Here is a 22,349-nt window from a genome sequence, read left to right on the forward strand (position 1 = left end):
TTCCCTATTCTATACACACGGCAGTCACATATATTTTGATTCTCTATATTAAGCTTGCTGAACAGAGTAGGCAAACCTGCCGGTGGAGAAAAAAAAAATCCCTGAAACAGCATAATTTCCCATAAGTCATTGCTAGTACAGAGGGACGGGAGGAATGGATTTTACAGCACAACTAGGAATGTCGCCAACTTCAGGATCTCTGGGGAGTGATCAACGGACATTTGCTCTCTTCAGACCCAGAAACAGTGAGGAGGATGGGAATCTGAATGGGGCAGAGGAAGTGGGTGGGAGGGAGTCACAAGGCACGTGACCTGAACAGGTATGTGATGGGTGGAGCCAGAGGAGGCACTGAGGAACGGAAGGAAGTGGGATTTTGGACGCTCAACATTCCCCCGGGAACGTGGGAAGCGTCTTGCTTCAGAGTGGGGATTGCGAAGGATACAGGTTGGCGTCTCAAGTGGTTGTGGAAACTCCCGGCATCCACAGGTGCCACGCCGGGCGTCCTGGGAGAGTCAGCAAAGCAGCGGCGGGAACCGCTGCCCGGCGGCCCTTGAACCTCCCGGGTCAGAGGAGCTGCGGGGCTGGGAAACTTGAGTGAACCTGACCTGGAGTGATTAGTTTCTCTGCTGCTCTTAAGGAAGCCGGCTCTGAAATTGCTGTGGATGTCTCACCCTTATCGATAAATTTTACATTATGTGAGCTGGGCCTTATATTGATTTTTTTTTTTTTTTTTTTAGTTCATCTTATGGTTGCCAGGATATTTAACAGAACAATAATCTCGTAGGGGATTTGAATTATCTGTTGTTGGTAAACATGGTTCTCTTTGCCATTGAGGCAAATGCGTGTCCCGTGGAATTTAAACTCAACCACGCTTTCTAACTCCCCTCCTCTTACTACTTTTCCAACCATGAAAGTGGCCTTAAGAGAGTGGTTTTTTACCCTGGGGACAAGGCATCCCCGGAGAACTTTTTAGATGTTAGACCACTGTAGATTTGATGGAATCAGAAAGTATATTTTGCCAAACCTTATAGTTATGCCTGTAAACGTTAACATTTACTAAGCAAACTTAAAAACTGTTTTGTTGACATTGGTGTTCTGCTTTTATATATGTCTGTATAAGGGTGTCCGTTTCCATGGAACTGAAATTACAGGCAGTTTTTTTAAATCCCCACGTATTTTCCACCTAGAAGTAAGCACTCTAGGATGTAAATACATCATTCAAAAATGTGTTTTAATATATTTAATTCTTTTTTGTTTGTTTGTTTTGTTGTTTCTTGTTTGTTGTTGTTGTTGTTGTTTTGTTTTGTTTTTACAGACAGGGTTTCTCTGTATAGCCCTGGCTGTCCTGAAACTCACTTTGTAGTCCAGGCTGGCCTCGAACTCAGAAATTTACCTGTTTCTGCCTCCCAAGTGCTGGGATTAAAGGCGTGCGCCACCACCGCCCGACTCATATATTTAATTCTTATTTTACAGCTTAGATTCTGGAAAAATCACAAGAGTGTATGCAAGTTGTGAGAGGATATCAGGCCACAATTTTTTTTTTTTTACAGCTATAAAACACTACATTGGGATGAAATTAGAAAGCATCTCTTAAATAATTCTACTCATGCAAGTATATGTGCAATATTTTCTCTTCCTGTTTCAAGAAAAGCACTCTTCTCATAGACAAATGGCCAAGTTGACATGGTGTTGTTCGGTTTTGACTTTGTTTGGTTGAATAAGTATTTCAATTTTGCCCTGTCTGGCTAAGAACTCACTATATATACCAGCCTGATTCCACATGGGATATCTATCTTTCTGTTTCTATTTTCTGAGTGCTGGGATTAAAGCAGTGTAGAAACAAAGATGGCTCAAACACTCACTTCCTTTGTTTTTTTTTAATTTCAGGGTTGGTTGACAGCCAGGGCTGTGGCTGTGGAATACTCTGAGGAGGCGGGGTAATGCCTGGACCCTGCACAGAGGGCTTTGCATGGAGATTGGATGTTGCAGAATAGCACCAGTCCCTTTGCTGTCTGTGGGTGAGAATAGTTTGCTTGTAGCTCCTTTGCCCCTCTGGGATCCTAGGAAAACTACTTTGCAAGCATGTGAGCTTTACGAGAATGAGTGTCCTTTTGGGTGGCTGAGGGCTTCAGTCATTTTTGTTTCGTGACAGATTCAGAACTCATCAGTGTGTAATACTGTCATCCCAGTCATTCAGCTTCCTTTCTGCCCTTGTGTTTTTGATTAGAAGTGGTGGGACTCCAGATATGCTAACTGAAAATGTTCCCTAAGTGTTTTCAGTATTCCGACCCTGCACGACACCTGGGGAATTATTTGTAGAACCGTCTATTTTATTTTCTCATGATCTACGGAATATAGTCCTGTGTTCGAAATTCAGGTGCTCTCTGAAAAATTTCTTTCTTCTGCAGGTCTCACACATAAGCCAGAGCTGCTCATTTTTGAAGCAGAACAGAGGCCTAGCAGGTGGAGGGGGAGGACACAGAAGCAAATATACTAGGTATTTTAGAGGAATTGAGTTAGGTGTGGTGAGAGGGTCAAGTGAGATGGAAAATGGAATTGGGGAGAGGCACTGTTTAGATGGTTCAAAAGTTAATAGCCGTTTCTGCTCTGAAGAGGACCTAAGTTCATTCACAGCATCCATATACTGACTGATAACCTATCCATAATTTGGTTCTAGAGGTCTAATGCCTTTTCTGATCTCAGTGGACGCTAGGTTCAAACACACAGCACATATATACATGTGGCAGAACACTGATACCCACCAGATTAAATAAAAACTCTAAAGAAGAATTTTAACGTACAGTGATAGTACAAATGAGACATTAGATTGGTTTTGCCACATTATTTCTCTAAAAAGGTTTTTGAAGTACTCTCCTATAAATAATCTCAAACTTACCTATTTTACATGTCACTGACTTTATATGCAAGAATTGATACTAGGAGAAAACATAATTTATATGACTGCAGGTCAGTGATGAAGACCCCATTCTATTCATCTCTCTTTTGTCTCTTCAATATTAAATGATTTTTCCTTACTGTAATTTTAGCATCTTGTAAAATTAGGGAAAATTGTGTTTTAGGTTTGTTTCCTGATCTCCTAACTTTGACCTTTTTGAAATTTCCTTTAGATTCTGTTTCTTTCATAGAAAAAATTCCCATTTCCTAAAATGATGCCATCAGGACTTTGATAAGCATCGCTTAGTGTCTCTGCAGAGCTGTAAACAGTATCTATATTGTATTTCTATTGACATCTTTTGTTTTCACACTGGTACTCAATGGTTTTCATTGCCATGGTTTTAATAGAATTTGAAATCTTGGTTTCATCTTCTGAAGCATTTTGAAGTCTGTGCTTTCTTAAATTTCATGATACCATTACCTTTGTATATTTTGCTGAAATATTCCATTCTTCTTGAAATGAATCCCTTTAAGAGGAACCTCCTTGGCAATTGTGTACCCATGCTAGAGGTGTGTCAGTGTTTATGTGTCATATATTTATTCTCCTGTTTTCCATCTACCGTTTCTGTCCACATGCATGTTGGTCAGTGACTAATTCATTTTTGCAAGTACATATTATTATGAAATCACACATGTGATAGTTAAATCTTTGTGAATAGTTTTATTATTTGGCAGTTGAAGAAGCTGCACAGTGACTCGCAGTAAGTTGGCTTCTCACTGACACCGTTTATCTGAGTTTTTTCTGTTGCATTGTCTTCACGATTCGTTTTGTGGAAACCTGAGTGTGCCACTGACAAGATTGCACTGACCTAATGTGTGATCTTGGTGCACTTTTTTTTTTTAAAGATTTATTTATTATATGTAAGTACACTGTAGCTGTCTCCAGACACTCCAGAAGAAGGAGTCAGATCTCGTTACGAGATGGTTGTGAGCCACCATGTGGTTGCTGGGATTTGAACTCAGGACCTTTGGAAGAGCAATCGGGTGCTCTTACCCGCTGAGCCATCTCACCAGTCCCTGATCTTAGTGCACTTTAAGTGAGCATTTATTTTTTTCATGACTCATGGTGTGAAGCATTTTTAATGTGTACTAATTGGTAATTCTAACTGCTATTTAGCATGATCTGTTAAAATTATTTGCTTCTTAATTGAAGTTATTTTTATTTACTTATGATTTTTTTCTTATGATGTATTTTGGGTATTAACCTGTCATATGGTAAATAGCTAGCTAATACATTTAACTGCTTTATCGTCTGCTTCTTCACACTTTTAATTTTTAGGATTTCCATGCATCTTTTTTGGCTTCAGCTCATACATGAAGGTCTGTGATTCATTGTATAGTGGGAGAGAATGTATAGAAGTTTATTTGTGTGGCTAGATACTTTTCCAGTGTGTTTGATTGATGAGGCTGCCTATTGTGTAACACACCTATATTATTTTGTTAACAAGCACAGGGTCATTGCTATTGTTCTGTTTCTGGATCTGCTGCTCTGTCAAATAATGCTGTATATCTACTCTTCTGCCACTCCCATATTCTGGTGGTCATTTGGCTCTGCAGTATCATCTGGAATCACAGTTGGGATAACTCAGGGTCTGCTTTATGTAGCTGGGGGTGCTTTCTACACTCAGATTCTTTGTGCTTCAATGTAAAGTTAGTTTTCTCCTGACTATTTTTATGAATGTTGTTCAATATATTGTGTTTCTTAGATTACCTCTCTTTTCTTCTGCTTTCCCAGTCTTTGTTCCCTCTTTGTCATGTTCCCTGGGACTTGAACCAGGTTATTTAAATTTCCTCTTCATAGCTGTGCAATGAGCAGTCACTCATTCTCCCTATGTGACCAGTAATAAGTCCCTGAAATAACTGTTGACCATTACACACAAAGGTTCTCTGACCTAGACTGAAAGCAGGCTAAGATGAGGACAGAGCCAGGTAAAGGCAGTTTGAGTACTTATACATGTAGCAAAATGTCATGAGTCACTTGCCTTCTGTGGCCTGTCACCTTCCCAGACGTGGGCTCTTGGCCACGTTTCCACTGCATTGTACATATTTCCTTATCCAGGACTGGCCCAGAACTCAACCAGAAAGTTATTTCCTTAAGCAGAAAACTGTCTTTGTACCATGACACTACTTTAGAAACCAAAGGAAGTAACCACCAAGCTCTGATCCAGGAGATAGATTTATTGTGCAATGTTGATATACACAAGATCAGCCAGTATCCATCTAAAGTCTGAGCCCTGAGTTCTATTGAACAGTTTTATACCCTGCATGCCTCCAAACCTTCCCCACATCCCGGCAATCCAGGGTGACATAGAGTCTGACTGGCTATCTTAACTTTTTAAGTAGAATTTTTTTTTAAAAAAAAGATTTATTATACTTAAGTACACTGTAGCTGTCTTCAGACGTACCAGAAGAAGGCCTCAGATCTCATTATAGATAGTTGTGAGCCACCATGTGGTTTCTGGTATTTGAACTCAGGACCTTCGGAAGAGCAGTCAGTACTCTTACCCGCTGAGCCATCTCTCCAGCCCCTTTAAGTAGAATTTGCTGAAGAATATCACATGTAGAAAATATTTCTAAGGAGCAAAATACACCAGAAGTCACATACAGTCTTGCGGTTCAAGGAGAGGATACTGGGTAAGAAAAGGACACTGACCAGCTGGTTGCTGATTTCTGTGCTATGTCAGTAGATTAACACAGAATCTCTTGTAGGTTGGTAATATGGCACAGGTGGTCCACATCTGGGAAGGTTTTAAAGATTTATTTATTTATTTTATGTATATGAGTGTTCTTTCTGCATGCATGCTAGAAGAGGGCATTGGTTTGAAGTGTAGATGGTTGGAAGCCACTATGTGGTGGCTGGAAATTGAACTCAGGACTCTGGAACAGTACTCTTAACCTCTGAGCTGTCTCTCCAGCCCTCTGGGTAAGGTTATTGATGACTTCTTGCCTACTAGCTTACACTGCATCTTTTGTTGCTATGAAGGCTATCATCAGGGTGTCTGAGATATTTCCTAGATATTATGGAGGTCTTAGTAGTCTGCTGTATTCTCACTGTCATCTTGTTGATATGTAAAACAACATAGTTTTATGGCTTATTTCAAAGATTTTCAGATCTGAGCTTTCTCATGGAATATTTATAATTTTTTAAGTCGAGAATTATATTTCTTGCTGAGCGGTGGTGGCAGACACCTTTAATTTCAGCACTTGGGAGACAGAGGCAGGCAGATCTTTGTGAGTTCAAAGCCAGCCTGGTCTACATAGTGAATTCCAGGACAGCCAAAGCTACAGGGAGAAATCCTGTCTCAAAGTACCTGCTTCCAACACCCCTTCCCCCCCAAAACCCCAAAGTATTATATTTCTTTGGAAGAAGTTGCTATCTGACCTGTATTTACCCTTTTAAATTGAGGGGTTTTTGTTTTGTTTTGTTTCGTTTTTTCCTTTCCTTTTTGGTCTGGATAACATTTAATGCACTGCGCAGAATGAGTGTGAACAGACTGGACACCCTTGTCCCTGTCCTGAGGAGGTTGGACTCCTTCCAGTTTTCCTCATTTAGTAAAATGTGGAGTTTTGGTTTGTGGCTTCTAATATTTAGTATGCATAGGTATGTTTTCCCCATTCCCAGGTACTTCAAATCTTTGATAACAATTTTCCCACAGGTGTTTTATGGATTATATTGCCATGATCATGATCCTTCTGCTACAGTCTAGATGGTCACAGTCTTACATTGAGAAATGTACACATGTTGAAGCAGTCTTGTATTCTGAAGGATAATAGCATGGTGCACATAAGTGGTTTCTGTCATCTCCAAAATGACTTTTACAGCTTGTGGTAGTTTGCATTCCCAACAGGAGTTACAATAAGGACCCACTTTATCATTTCTTCAAATCCATTTCTGGGCATTTGATTATATTTGCTGTTTATTATTTTTGAGGGGTTAACACATACATAAAGAGTTGCTGTGTATATAATGTCATTGTTGTCAAAATCAGTATGTAGACAAGGCTAGCAGCAAATTACAGTTACAGTTAACTCTGTGGTTCTACCTTATGAGCCTCCATTTTATTTTCTTGTTTTTGTTATTTTATTTTACTTTTATGTAGACATTTGTTTTGGTGAGTATATATGTCTTTGTGTCTGGTGCCTGTGGAGGTCACAAGAGGGCATTGAATCTCCTCATGTGTTGGTTCTGGGATTCTAATTCAGGTAGTCTAGAAAAATAGTACATGCTCCTAACTACCACATCATCTTGACCCCCCCCCCCCCCAATTTGGGTTCTTCACATTAGCCATTCTGGTGAGATGGAGTATCAGTTATGCTCAAGTTTGTAATTCCCTCCTGGCTGAGGAATATGAACACATTAAAGGATATTTCCGGGGAGCTCTTGAGGTCTTCGATGCTTCTGAGAATGGGATATAATACTAATTTGTTTTTTTCACCCTGCTCATTAGTGGTACATACTAAACTGGAGATTGGCTTATGATATTTCTTTAGTTTTCAATATTACTAAAGCATTTCTCAAGTATAAAAGTTTCTGGTGGGGGCTGAAAAGGTGGGTCAGTGGGTATGAGCACTGATTGCTCTTCCAAAGGTCTTGAGTTCAATTCCCAGCAACCACATGGTGGTTCACAACCATCTGTAATGGGATCTGGCGCCCTCTTCTGGTGTGTCTGAAAACAGCGACAATGTACTCATACATAAAATAAATAAATCTTTTAAAAAAGTATCTGGTGATATCTTCAGATAGATTATATAAACAATAACACTTTTTTTTTTTAAAAAAGGGTGAGTTCAATGTCTTTCCTACTGTTTTTCTTTGTTTTTTTGTTTGTTTTGTCTCTTTCAAATTTATGGAGGTTGTTCTTTTATAATTATTATTATGTGTATATGGGTGCTTGGTCTGCATGTCTGAGAATCATATATGTAGTGCCCACAGAGGTGGACATTGTATCCTTTAGAACTAGAGTCACAGTTTTATGAGCTGACACATGGTGTTGCTTTTTAACCCCAGTCCTCTGGAAGGACAAGCAGTGCTCCTAACCACCAAGCCTCACTCCATCTATCCCCTCTAGCTACTTTAACATTCTACCTTAAGTATGACTGGGGAGAATGTGAAACTTTTCCCAATTATAGTACATTTTCTTCTTCCTGGACTGTAAACCTAGATTGACACATACACTTCCCCATCCCCATCCCCATCCCCATCCCCATCCCCATCCCCATCCCCATCCCCATCCCCATTCCTATCCCCATCCCCTTTGGCATTTGGAGACAGTGTTTCTCTGTGTAGTCCTGGCCATCTTGGAACTCTATAGCCCAGGTTGGCCTTGAACTCAGAGATCTGCCTACCTCTGTCTCCTGAGTGCTGGAATTAAAGTCATGGCTGACACATACACCACTGAGGTAAGATTTTGTGCTGCTTCAATGTCTACCAGGAGTTTTATGAATTTTTAAGAATGGTAGGTGAAATTCTGTTCCTACTGAGACTTCATGTTTCAGCTTTTCTACTCTAGAAGTTTTTGCTGGTGTTCTGGATGATGGATTACTGGTGGTATTGTTCTCTATTCCCTGTAAGGGTTAGTGCTTTCCTGAGTTGTACATGATGGGTTGCTTCCCAATTCTCTTGTATTCATTAATTCCTCATATAAAATGTATTCTTTCATTTGTTCTCAAGGATAATTCATATCTGAGTCTTCTGTGCATATTTTTATTATCTAAAGAGGTTCTTGTATAAAAACACTGTTATGTCCAGGTCACAAGGTCCCCACAGACCACCAAAGACCACCAGGAGTCCAACTTGTATGCAAAAGCAAAGAGTCTTTATTCAAGCTTGAGCTCAGACTCTCTAACCTCCCCAGCACAGTGCATAGTGTGGAAGGTTCTGAGCTAGTAACAGCCTTGCCTTTTATCATGGTAGCAGGATAAGACACTTTCAACTTTGCAGTTACATGATTGTTTGACATTTGCTTGGCACGCATTGCTTGGCTAATAATGATTTCAGCTTGGTATGAACAATTGTTGCTAGCTTAATCAATCTACTTTAAACATTAGGTACTTTCTCCTTAAGAACTGATTGGTTGTTGCTAGGGAGTAGAGTGGCTGGTTTGCCCAGGGGAATTGTGATTGTTACCAGTGTGACATGACTCCTGGAACAAGTTGGGGTTTTTCTAATAGCTGAGTTCATTCGAGGGCAAGTTAATCATAAAATGGAGTCTGAAAGCAAAATGGAGTTTGTAATGTTAAGCTGGCCCCTTCAACACTATGCTGATTTGTGGCCCCTTCAAATGCACTTCCTTCTCTCTCAATTCTAGCAGTCACTTTTCCTCTGTGTACTCTATGATTGACAGTTATTTTCTTTCAATGCTTTATATAAATTATTTCATGCTCACTGAACATTAGAATATGGATAAATATTCATATAGATTATATTTCCAAGCCCATGTTGGTATATGAAAAGATCATTGGAAAATGAGTGTCCATTTACATAGCAATTAAATGTGAAAATAGCAAGATAGGTCTGGGAAATGAGGCAGCCTCATAGAGACTATCCTAGGGATAGTCTCCTCCTACAAATCCAGAGGCCCACCATTTGAATACCAAGCATAACTACCTTGGACTTCATCTACTATTCAAAGTTCAATGCTCAGTATTATATAAAATTCATTCTTAGACAATACCAATACATAGGCATCTGAGAGAGCTGATATTCTTGCCCATCCTGTTTACTGCTTAGCTCCTATGCTCAGGGCTCTTTGAATGGAAGTCCCAGATGTGTAGACATATGGCTGTTAGAAGTGTGTGTGTTTTTAGGAAATAATCACTTCCAGGTTTTAATGTAGAAGCCCTGGACAGAAAATTTCATGGTGGAAGAATGTAAAAACATGAGTCATCGCACCACAGGAAGACCTCCAGCCCATTCTCTGTGTATTGAAAATTAACCTTTTCAGTTGAAGACAAGGAAAAAATTAAGACATGTGACACATTTCCTTCCCATATTAATTGAAATACTGCATCTGTCATTGGGCAGAAATGTTTTTAACTGATGGAGGTGATAGTTCTACTCAGCCTGAATGTCACAGGCAAGAGTTAAGATGATGTATGCCAGGTGAAGACATCCTGATTTTTCTCTTAAAAATTCATATGTGGGCTGGAGAGATGGCTCAGTGGTTAAGAACACTGACTGCTCTTCTGGAGGTCCTGAGCTCAAATCCCAGTAACCACATGGTGGCTCATAACCATCTTAATGAGATCTGATGCCCTCTTCTGGTGTGTCTGAAGACAGCTACAGTGTACTTATTTATATATAATAAATAAATAAATCTAAAAAAATCATATATAGCTGTATCCATTTTTCACCGCCTTTTTCTTACTGACTGAATCCCCTGTGCATTGAATTATAACTGTTGACTCTCAAAATTCTGTTGTGTATATTTTACTGTTATTGGTAATGTTTAGATTACACAAACTATAACTTATTCTGTTTTTTCCATTTATATTATCGATATTAGAGTATTTACAGAATAGGTATAGTATTTGCATTATCTATTTTTCTTTCTATTGCAACTATTTCAAAGCTCCTGGAATTTAGATTCATCCAGGCTTCCCAAAATCCCTGTCTGCTACTTGCATTTCAAGAGGGTGTCCTCTGTAACTCCCTGGAGATCTTGTACCATTACTGTTTCCTCTGTCACATCCCTGGTTACCCAGTTTCTTCCTTTCAGTCCCTCTTGTACTTCACATATTTTGTGGAACAGGTTTTGAGCTATAGCCAGGCTGTGTCACATGGTCATAAATCTAACTGTGATGTTTTATGACAGCATGAATTTCCATAAGTCATTCCCCATCCTTTAACCATTACATTATTTTCCACTCTTCTATAATGTTCCCTATTTGGATGTGCTAATACTACTTTTCCATCATAGGTTGTGCACTAAACAGTTTCCCGAAATTAACACTTTCTTGTTGCAAACAAAATCTTGCTGACCAGGCTGATAGCAGCACTAGACTATGGTACAAAGAGAACTATTTCAAGGTAGTCTGAGTATTTTTTACATGTTGTTGTATTTCAAGAGTGGGTTTCCTCTTTCACCCTGTGACTGTCCCAGTAATTGGCTTTTACTAACTTGCCAGTGTCGTCTGTGCATTTCTTTCATGGTTTATCCTCAGATGGAACCAGAAATCTTTTTGCGCACTAAATAGTCCTGGCATTATTACATTACTGGACATACTTTGCCTGGAAAGTTGGTATCTCAGCACACAGAATCATCATATGTGGATAGCCATTGATGATGCTCTCACGCAGCTGCCTTCAGAGCACTTTTAATAGTTTAAATGCCACACCAGGGCTTCCAAGACATTCTTAGCCACTGTGCGTGGTTTGCTGAATTTTCGGAATCTTCTGTTGAAATGTACAAAACTAATTGATATTGTCTATGGAGTTTATAACTTATTAACACAGTTATCATCTCTGAGCTTTCTCATGGAATATTTACAGTTTTTGACATGCAGAATTATGTTTCTTGTTTATTGGAAAAACATGCTGTGCTCAAAAATTTTATGTTAATTTCTCATAAGCCAAAGCCCCATAAAGGAGAGGACCTCAATTAAGAAAATGCCTCCATAAGATACGTCTATAAGCAAGCCTTTAGGGCATCATTAGTTACTGATGGGGGAGGGCCAACCCCATTGTGTGTGGTGGCATCCCTGGACTGGGGGGTCCTGGATTCTGTAAGAAAGCAGGGTGAGGAAGCCTTGTAGTGCCAGCCAGTCAGCAGCATCCCTCCATGGCCTCTAAACCAGGTCTTGCTTCCAGGTTTCTGCCCTGTTTGAGTTCCTGCCCTGATTTCCTTTAACGATGAACCACAATATGGAAGTGTAAAGTAAATAAACCTTTTCCTCTGTAAGTTACTTTTGGCCATGGTGTTTCTTCATAGTAGTAGTAACCAGAACTGAGACTAATTAGATCGAGAGGCTTCACTGTGGTAGACCTGACTGGTTTTGGAGGGAGGATTGTGGAAGGACTTTAGAACTTTGGGCTAGGGAAGCCATTGAGTGTTTCAAACTTGGTGAGTTTTTCTGTGGGAGCTTTGAAAATAAGAACATTGAAAACAGTGCAGATGTTGCAGGCCTAGCTTGTGAAGTACCAGAGGGAAGTTTTTGAGAGTCACTTAAAGACTGTCAGGGCCATTTGCTATTTGGAGTTGAGAATCTGTGGTTCTGGCTAGCTGTGGCTGAAGAATCAGCTCAGATTAACAGGAAACTAGAACCACTGAAGAAAAACCTTTGCTTTACGGGACAATTATTAGCAAGAGTTAAATCAGTGGTGATTAAGAAGAGACTAACATGATTGAGGTGAAATTTTCTGTCAAGTGTTTCTTCAGGGTCAGCACATAGAAGCTGTGTTCTAGAGGAGGCTAAGGTTATACCTTACACTTGATGCTGAACTTGGTAGTACAAGGGTCACCTACGTAGGATTTGTGTTGAAATCATGAAGGGGTCATGGAGAACAATTTAGGCTTGGCACTGTGTGGAAGTTCTGGAGTCCGGCAGAGAGCCAAGGAGAGGCCATTGGTGGAAGTTCAACCCAGTTGCACTTTGACCCCCAACATTTTAGAGATGCCACGAGACAACCACCAAAACCAGCAGCAGTGGTAGAGTAGATCCAGCCAGAGCCTAGAAGACATGTTATTTGTGCTGCAGAGAATGGAGCGAGAAGACTGTCCCAAGTCTTTTGGATAAGCTCAGAAAATCCTGTTTGGATCTCAGATATTGGACATTGAGTTATTTATACTGTTGGAATTTTGTTTTGTTTTGATTGGGTTGTAACTGTGCCCCAATACTTCTCTCTTGGACTGAGAATGTATATAACATATTTTCAATTTTACAAGGGCCCAGCCCATTGTGGGTAATGCCATCCCTGGGCTGGAGATCCTGGGTTCTATAAGAAAGCAGACTGAGCAAGCCTTGAGGTGCAATCCAGTAAGCACTTCTCCATAGCTTCAAGATCAATTTCTGTTTCTATGTTCCTACCCTATATGAGATTCTGTCTTAGCTTCCTTCAATGATTAACAGTGATATGGAAATGTGAGCCAAATAAACCCTTTCTTCTCCAAATTGCTTTTGTTTTGTTGTTGTTTTTGTTGTTGTTTGTTTGTTTGTTTGTTTTTCAAGACAGGGTTTCTCTGTGTAGCCCTGGCTGTCCTGCAACTCACTTTGTAGACCAGGCTGGCCTCGAACTCAGAAATCCACCTACCTCTGCCTCCCGAGTGCTGGGATCAAAGGCTTGCACCACCACGCCCGGCACCCAAATTGGTTTTGGTTAAGGTGTTTCATTACAGCAATAATAAGCCTGACAAAGACACTTACCTTCTGAATTTTCTTTTTGGACTATTTGACATTTGTCTCTGTCCTTGCTCTGGGAAAAGACTAATGCCCTTCAGTGTGGAGGGATAGGGCACCCTTGTGTTTGTGTAATGTCAGGTTCAGGTTTTTGCTCATTGTCTTCATTATGCTGAGGCATGTTCCTTCTGTTCTCATATTCTTCAGAACTTCTGTACTGATCCAATGTGCTATTTTGCCACAGGCTTTTCATGTGTCTACTGACATGACTGTTTCTCACTGAGTCTACATATTTTGTGCCTTGAATTGGTTGACTTATAGGAGTTTAAATAGTCCTGTATCTTGGCATGAAGTCAACTTGAGTTCAACTCCCACATTTCTTAGAGAGAATCTCTTTTCCATATCCATTCTGGCAACTGGTCAGTAATTTTTACCTTTGTGTCTATTTGTCTTTATCTGCTTTGTGTATCAAGGTGTGATCAATATTTTTGGATATAAGCTTGACTATATCTGGAACTAAAACCCAAAAATAGAGGTCCTTCCTTCCTTCCTTCCTTCCTTCCTTCCTTCCTTCCTTCCTTCCTTCCTTCCTTCCTTCCTTCCTTCCTTCCTTCCTTCCTTCCTTCCTTCCTTCCTTCCTTCCTTCTCTCTCCCTCTCTCCCTCCCTCCCTCTCTCCCTCCCTCCTCTCTCTTTCTCTTTCTCTTTCTCTTTCTCTTTCTCTTTCTCTTTCTCTTTCTCTTTCTCTTTCCTTCCTTCTTTTTTAAAAAGGGTTTTTGATTAATTTGAAGTAGAAAGACACACACACACACACACATATGTATAAATCTTTGCTAGGTGTTTATTTCCACTTCACTTTCTTAGCTACCATTCATTCTTAGCTACCATTCTTCATGTGCTTCTCTGACCTTTGCAGCTTTATATTCCATGAAATCTCTGTCATTTTTTTTCCTGGTTATGTTCTGTGTTCCTGAAATCACTTTAGAACACTGTTTGCTTTTTCTGAATTCTTAAGTATTTCATCGTGTTTTCTTCTAGAATTTTCAACATTTCAAGTTTTCCAGGAAGCTCTTTGAAGTAGTTTGTATTGATTTTTCTATAGGGTGAGAGATATGGATCTAATACTACTCTTCTCTGCATGGACAATCATTTTCTCAGCACAAACGTTCAAAGAGTCTTTTCTTGGCTTCATCTTTGACATACTTATCATACAGTACCTCTTTGCTGTGTTTATTTCTGGGTTCTCTGTTCAATGTTCTACATGTTTCTGAATGTGCTGAACCATGCTGCCTTTGTCCTTGTGCTTCTGTATGTATTATGAAATATGATCATGTCTTGTGACATCCCAAGGAATACTCTTTTGTTATGTTTCATTTTGATTTGTATAATTTTCTTGTGTCCATGTGACAGTTTCCAGGGGATGCTGTTTGGCAAGCTGATTGGACTCTGAGGAAACATTGGATGTCTGCAGGCAGGTCTTATGTCAGATTCCTGTACCACTGTGGCCTCTGATAGAGCAGTAGGATTCTGCTAGAGCTGTGGGCTGGAAAATAGTTTTGTATTATATCAAGTCCTGATGTCTGTGGGGACTTCTATCATTAGGAATGAGCTTGGTGTCTTTCTTTTCTATCTTTTTCTCCTTTGTCTTCATTTTTTTCTGGTTTACATTCCTCCTCCTTCTCTTTGATTTTTCAAGAAAGGGTTTCTCTGTGAGTAATCCTGGCTATCCTGAGACTTGTTCTATAGATCAGACTGGCCTCAAACTCAGTGAAATCCTCCTGTCTGTGTTTTTCTGAGTACTGGGATTAAAGGTGTGTGCCACCACCACCAAGCCAGTCTCTTTATCTTGATCTTATGGCTTTAGATTCAATAAGACTGGTGAGTGCATGCATCTTCTCTATGTACAGTGTTCTTGCTAATGCTGTTTGGTTTTCCCTGTATAGTATGTTGGCGTAGGTATGACATAAGTGCTGTTGATGATCCTAGTAACCTTTAGGAGTTTATCACAAAATCTTGAACTGTGTCTATGATATTTTACAACTTTCTTCAAGTACACTTATTTGGCCATGAATTTTATGAGTCAATGTTCAGTGATAAAGTTCACAGGTTTTTTTTCCCCCACTCCAAATATATCCTTCCACACTCTTCTGTGTAGGAGTATTGACAAGACCTCGAGTATCATTTTTATTTTGGGGTCTTTTTATGTGGTTTGACATAGTTTGTAACACAGTTGGATTAATTTTAATTTTGTATTTTTGACTTCTCAATGTGGAAGTTCAACAAAAGTTCCAGTCTTTGTTCCTGAGACAGAAAGTCAGAGAAGAGTAACAGAGAGAAATGGCTGCTTCTCCAGTAAATGTGCCCCAGGTTGGTATTGTGTCTAGATTTCTTTGAAAATTGTTTTTATGTTGAAACTGTTCATTCTTTTAATTTTCTGCCTCTGGTAATGTCATTTAAATTGTTACTGTTTTGTATTGTCTTGTTTTGTTTTTTTGTTTTTCCCTTCTCTAGTAACCAGGATCAAGTCTTTATGTCTTGTCACATACATACAGAGCCTTATTCCAGTGTATCTTCCCTCAGTTATTATTGTGGGGACATAAATTTTCATGGACTTAATTAATTCAATTCTGAGAGAGTTCATTGTAAATGGTGACCAAAGAAATGCATTGATTCTCAGTTCCTACAGTGGGTGGATCTGTGTCCTTATATATTAGTGAGGAAGGTAGGTATTACATAGGTAGTGTTTTTGAAGTGAGCTTGAGATGGATTGATTTCCATATCTTTCTTTCAAAAAAATTTTTTTTATCTAACTGTGAATGTTCATCTCCATGTCTTTTCTGTGCACTAGATGCCTGCATGGTGCCTGTGGATGCCTGAGGATGGCACCAAATCCTTGGCACTAGAATCAGTCACTGTAATGAGCTGTCTTATGTGTAGAGAAAATTAAAATAGGTTTCTCTGCAGGAACAGCAAGTGCCCTTTACTTCCAGCCCCCAGGTTTACTTTTCTGCTTCATGACAGAGCCAGTATGTAAACTGTCATTTTCTATTTTTTGAAAAAGAATAAAAAATGGTAATTATTTATGCAACCTAAAATCTTGTTAGAAGATTGAGCTGAAACAGTGAGGCAGAGGAGAACTTACAAGATTCAAAATTTCTTTTCTTTTTCTTTCTTTTTTTTTGGGGGGGGAAAAGGGGTTCAAAATAGGGTGTCCCTCTCTAGTCTTGGCTGCTCTGGAATTAGTTCTGTAGAATAGGCTGGCCTCAAACTCAAAGAGATCTGCTTGTCTCTGCCTCCTGAATGCTGGCCATTACCTGCCAAATGCAAGTGGCATCATTACCCAGCTCACATTCATGTTTTCAGTTGAGGCAATTTCTTGAGCAATACTATGTTCAGAATTAGTGAAGAGTTAGTATAATGTTTATTCAGCTTAATACATTTGTTTTGATCACAGATAATCTTTCTACTTCATCTGAACGAATTTTCACACAGGTTGTTTATTTACAGATATTTTTCTAACTATTCTGTAGAGAGTATGGGATTTCTGAAATTGTTATTTACCTGTATTGGTTGAATTGATTTTTAGAAAAATTTAGAGAATATTAACACTGTCTCTTGATGTTTTTTCTAATATTGATTCTGTTTCTTGTTTGAAACATTAGTTGAATTAGTAATGTTTTATATTCCTTACCTTTAAAAAGAACTTTTTGCCTTTTTTTTTTTTTTCTGTTTTTTTGAGGCAGGGTTTCTCTGTGTAGCCCTGGCTGTCCTGGAACTCACTCTGTAGACCAGGCTGGCCTCGAACTCAGAAATACGCCTGCCTCTGCCTCTCAAGTGCTAGGATTACAGGCGTGCGCCACCAGTTCCTGGCCTGAACTATTTGACTTTTGACTCATCCATGATTTCTGCATTCCATATTCTTTGTTTTAGAAAGGGTACAGCACTGCACATAGGCCTTAGCATCTGAACTGAGCATTTTAGAATAGAGTCAATTAATTAGAACCCAACTGCAGACAAGGATGATCTAGAGTCTGTATTTCAACAGGATAGAATTTGGAAGTGGTTTTGCTCATCATAACTTCTCTATCTGAGAGGAGACACTGTGATCCTGTTTGATATCAATACAGCCTTTATAGAATTACATTTCTACATCCTCAAATGTGTATTTTATAGTCCCTACGAGCTTGTTGATTGTGAGACCATCATCACGATCATCCTGTTTTCACCGAGATAGGAAATACAAGACAGAACATGACTGTTCCAGAAAGTGTCCTTTTGACTTATTTATTTATTTTTCTTTAAGATTTATTTTATGAAAAAAAAAAAAGATTTACGTATGTGAGGACACTGTTGCACTCTTCAGACACACAAGAAGAGGGCATTGGATCCCTCTACTTGTAAACCACCATGTAGTTGCTAGAAATTAAACTCAGGACCTCTGAAAGAATAGTCAGTGCTCTTAACTGCTGAACCATCTCTTCAGCCCTATTTATTTGATTTTTTTTGAGACAGGTTTTTGTTTTGTTTTGTTTTGGTGTGTGTGTGGGGGGGGTATGTGTGAGTGTGTGTTTGTGTAGCCCTGGCTGCCTTGGAACTTTCTTTGTAGACCAGGCTAGTCTCGAATTCACAGAGATCTGCCTGCCTCTGCCTAACAAGTGCTGGGGTTAAAGGCACGTGCCCCCATGCCCAGCTCAAAGTATCCTTTATTAAAATTAACTTTCATTTTTATTTTATGTATGTGAGTATATTTGCTTTAATGTATTTGTGAATGCTATACCTTCAGAATTCAGAAGAAAGAAAGCATTAGATCTGATACAACTAGAGCTAGTTCTCTTGTTTAGCCTGATGTGGGTGCTGGGAACCAAGTGTGAGTCCTATGGAAGAACATCTAGTGCTGCTTCCTTCCGAACCATCTCTGTAGCACCTCTAGAAAACTTATCATTGAATAATTGATCTTGTCTATATCACAAAAATGTCTCTAATTCATTAGGTCTAATTCATTATGTAATTTCCTTTTACCTAAGAAAACACCCCTCCCCCAGCTGAACATAGTAAATGGGTAATTTTCCATTATAGGGTTTGTTGACATTCAGAGATGTGACTGTGGACTTCTCTCAGGAGGAGTGGGAATGCCTGGACTCTGCTCAGAGGGCTTTGTACATGGATGTGATATTGGAGAATTACAGCAATCTAGTCTTTGTAGGTAAGAATGTTCTTGTAGAATCCCTGACTTATTCTTTGTATTTACCTACTTTGTATGTATGTAAATTCTCTGAACTGTCTGAGACTACCAGAAATAAGAGAAATTCTGATAATGAACACTTTTTCATGGTGCTTCTTTTACATTTTTCTTTGTTCTCTGCAACAGTAACCAATGCTATATTCTGTACAAACTCTCCATCTCTCTTATATGGTTTTTAAGGAAAACTTCAATGTTGGAAGAAAATTAAATATTCAGAGCAAGGAAATGCTTTGCAGTACACTTAATTAATTGGACTATTTTGATTTTCATATTGATTTAAACAATTCACCGCTTCCTGATTTTTAAAAATTGAGAGGTTTTAAAATAAAGAGCTGTTGGTGGTAAGCATGTTGTTCTTTTTGTTTCTTTCTTTATTTTTTGATATGTGGTCTCTATAGTCCTGGCACAGCATGATTTTAATCCTAGCCCTAGGGATGCTGAAGCATGAGGATCTGGTGAGTTTCTAGAGGGCCTGATTTACGTAGTATGTTACTGGGCAAGAAAGCCTACATAATGGACTCTGTTTCAAAACTATAAACAACAAGAAAATAGAGAAACACCCTTCATATGACACTTCAGAGACCTACTGTCTCAAAGTTCATTATTGCTCCATCACCCATTTGTCCAACCTCTGAAAGGTAAGTAGTTTAGATAAGAATGAAGAGACTGTTATTGGTTCTTTCCATTTGATGGAGATCAGAGTGCAGGTTTTTTTTTTTTGTTGTTGTTGTTTTTTTTTTTTTTTCTGAGCTTCCATTTAATGATAGTGAAACACAGAAGACCTCTGCTGAGAGTGGTATTCTTGAGAATTGCTATTGTTAAATGCTTTAGAGAACTTAAGGAAACATCAGTTATTGAATCTGTTACTCATGCTTCAATCCCTATTATCCATAATTGTGCTAACTTTCCAGAGAACCATCGCATAAGTGGAAAATATGAAAACATCCTCTATCAAGGCGCAAAGCATATTGTTCATCAGCATGTGAATATCCAAGAGAAGTCTTATAAATGCAATGAGTTTGGCCAAATGGTTCATGAATCCTCCCAGTGTACACCATATGACACACATGATACTGCAGAGAACTGCAGTAAGTGCAGACATGGTAAAAACAAGGATGCTTCTGTTGAGTCTTCAACCATAAACAGACATAAAAGTAGGGGCTCTAGAGAACAACCTTGCAAGTTCAAAGACTGTGTATACTGTTTAAATTTGTTTCCCATCATCAGTCTAAATCAAAGAATCCATTCATGCCTCAGAATACAGCACAGAAATCATTCTGGAGAGAAACCCCACAAATGTAAGTCTTGTGGCAAGTGCTTTTATCAGTTTTATCAGGTTAAATATCATTACAGAACCCATATTGGAGAGAGACCGTATAAATGCAGTGAATGTCACAAATGTTTTAGCCAACTCACACACCTAAGAAGCCATCACACAATTCATACAGGGGAGAAACATTACAAATGTAATGAATGTGGAAAAAAGTTTAGCCGACTGACATATTTAAGAACTCATCAGAGAATTCATACAGGGGAAAAACCTTACAAATGTAGTGAATGTAACAAACGCTTCATTCAGAAAGCCCAACTTACAATACATCAGAGAATTCACACAGGAGAAAAACCTTACAAATGCAGTGAATGTGAGAAATCCTTTACATGTTGCTCAGGCCTTAGAAAACATCAGAGAATTCATACAGGAGAAAAACCGTACCAATGTAGTGAATGTAAGAAATCTTTTACTAGTGGCTCAGATCTTAGAAGACATCAGAAAATTCATACTGGAGAGAAACCTTACAAATGCAATGAATGTAACAAATGCTTTATTCAGAAAGTCCAACTTAGAATACATCATAGAATTCATACAGGAGAAGAACCTTACCAATGCAGTAAATGTGTCAAAGTCTTTACTCACCTCTCAGGTCTAAGAAAACATCAGAAAGTTCATAGTACTGAAGGAAAGTTTCCATTTGTTAAGAATGTAGCATGTACTTTATCCAAGTTATGCCCTTAAAAATCATTGCATGCTCCACACTAGAAATCAATTATGAACATGAGAAATTTCTGAAATCCTTCAAGTAATGTTCAAATCTTAGAAAACATCAAGTGTTTACCCTGAGGCAAAATTATTAAAACATGACAATGTACAAAATACTTTATTAAAACATTCTACTTTTCAATCTCAAATACTTCACAATGAATACAGAATGGAAAAGCCTGAAGAATATGCTATTTGTGTAGCAGTTTCCCAGAGACTGAAATGTTCCTTCCTGCAGAAAAGCTGATAAAGGCAGGAAATAAAATTCCAAAATGGATTCATGAAGTCCATGAAACTGACACACTTCAGTCTTCTTAACTCCCATGAAGAAACTCAAATCACATGCTATTTAGTAGAAGCTTTGACAAATGAAACCACCAAAATAGAATGCCTTTTAATCAGTAGATATGCCTGCATTTGCACAGTGTGCTTCAGGTGTCCAGTGCTTATAAGTTGTTTTCCAGGTTGGGTTGAAGTTTCCTGATGGCAACTGTCTTTGAGTCCATTCTGCTGTTTTATGTAGCCCCACTAAAGACCCATTGGGTCAACAAGATGGACTTAGGTAGCATGCATACTTTGTTGTCAGTTCCCAATCCTGGAAAAGTCTCTCATACATGTTGTGGACCTGTTAGTTGTTTTCCTATTATGTTCACCAGAAAATTAATATTAAAGAGAAAGCATTTGATCAACTGAAGTAGGGAAGATTGTATGTCCTTACTTCTCCAGGCTTACTGCCCCAATAATATTTGGTCTTATTAAAAGGGCTCAACACAGACAGAACATAGAGGCTTAGGAAAGCCTAAGAGTGGAAGCTACTCTCTCTCCTACAAGAGAGTGAGAGGTCTATAGGGAGGAGAATGAAAATTAACCATTACAAAACGGTCAGTGATAGATACTGTCAAATTGGGCTGTGTCCATGCATGATTCTAAACTCATGCTTAGCATCTGTGATTAAAAGAGCAAAGACTCTCAGTGCACTACTGCCTGTGGACTAATACTGTCATCATGCTCTCTTTATGTCCTCCATGCCATAGAAATTCCATCCTATATGCCTCAAGAAGTGAATTGAGTTTTGTTGAATCCTTTTCATTCAATGCTAATATTGTAGACCTATTAGAAATATCATGAAATAAAACTCAGGAAAATGTATTAATAAAAAATATATTCAACTTAATTGAATGTTTGAGTCCATTTGTACAACTGTCAAGAAACTATGGAGCTTTAAAGAGATGTGAATAAGACAATATGTGCATTCTCATGTAGAGCTTAGGCTTCCTCAGTGGTGTCCTGGAAGATCATTTTTTCTTTTTTAAGAAAAAAGGAAAGTATTCACTATAGTGCCAAAGTACTGTATTACGATATTGATTGATACTTGAGATGGCTATTCTTTGACTTCATCTGTAATTAAATTCTCAAAATTGAGGGGCACACCTGTGAGAGATTTTTGCTTAACTTTGAAGTGGGAAGATCTACTTCTAATCCAGATCTTTGAGTTGGAAAGACACCTTTAATCTGTATCTTTGAGGTGGAAAGACACACCCTTAGTCCAAGTCTTTGGAGGTGGGAAGACCCACTTTAATCTGAGCCACACATTCTGCTGGTGGACTATATAAGAATGTGGAAGAGGGAGTTTTTGCTCTTTGCCTGCTTGCTCTCACCTCTCTCAAAAGTCATTCCTTCACTGCCATTAGAGTCTACTTCTTCCGAGGGTCAGCTGAGACATTCACTCTTGGAACTGAACAATTACTGGATTCTTACACCTTCTGTACAGAGGCAGCTAT

The 22,349-nt window shown here is 38.8% G+C and overlaps 2 protein-coding genes across 4 annotated transcripts in view; both read left to right on the top strand.

The window, feature by feature from the left end:
* The window catches only part of LOC110337860 (zinc finger protein 595-like), a 40,707-nt gene extending 38,695 nt beyond the window's left edge, over window positions 1–2,012 (top strand). Inside the window, exon 7 of the mRNA XM_029532859.1 lies at window positions 1,888–2,012. Within this exon, the coding sequence (XP_029388719.1) occupies window positions 1,888–1,928 (41 nt within the window). The 3' untranslated portion in view covers window positions 1,929–2,012. The remainder of the gene's footprint in view (window positions 1–1,887) is intronic.
* Window positions 366–21,670, top strand: LOC110338491 (zinc finger protein 501-like). 3 transcript variants are annotated; one of them, XM_029532864.1, is made up of 5 exons: window positions 366–695; window positions 1,888–2,018; window positions 15,564–15,655; window positions 18,365–18,491; window positions 19,442–21,670. In XM_029532864.1, exons 3-5 carry the CDS (start codon window positions 15,626–15,628, stop codon window positions 20,542–20,544), a joined length of 1,260 nt encoding a protein of 419 aa, XP_029388724.1. In that variant the 5' UTR covers window positions 366–695; window positions 1,888–2,018; window positions 15,564–15,625; the 3' UTR covers window positions 20,545–21,670. The 3 variants fall into 3 exon arrangements, with proteins under 3 accessions (XP_029388724.1, XP_029388726.1, XP_029388725.1); XM_029532866.1 differs by having other exon boundaries at window positions 366–486; XM_029532865.1 differs by having other exon boundaries at window positions 366–444.
* The last annotated feature ends 679 nt before the right edge of the window (window positions 21,671–22,349 follow it).

The sequence above is a fragment of the Mus pahari genome, chromosome 21, assembly GCF_900095145.1.
Source record: "Mus pahari chromosome 21, PAHARI_EIJ_v1.1, whole genome shotgun sequence".
Classification (NCBI taxonomy): domain Eukaryota; kingdom Metazoa; phylum Chordata; class Mammalia; order Rodentia; family Muridae; genus Mus; species Mus pahari.

Coding starts and splice junctions, on each gene's coding strand:
- LOC110338491 (XM_029532864.1), top strand. CDS start 15,626: ATGGCTGCTTCTCCAGTAAATGTGCCCCAG. Junction 15,656..18,364: donor CTCCAGTAAATGTGCCCCAG/GTTGGTATTGTG, acceptor TTTCCATTATAG/GGTTTGTTGACATTCAGAGA. Junction 18,492..19,441: donor CAGCAATCTAGTCTTTGTAG/GTAAGAATGTTC, acceptor CTAACTTTCCAG/AGAACCATCGCATAAGTGGA.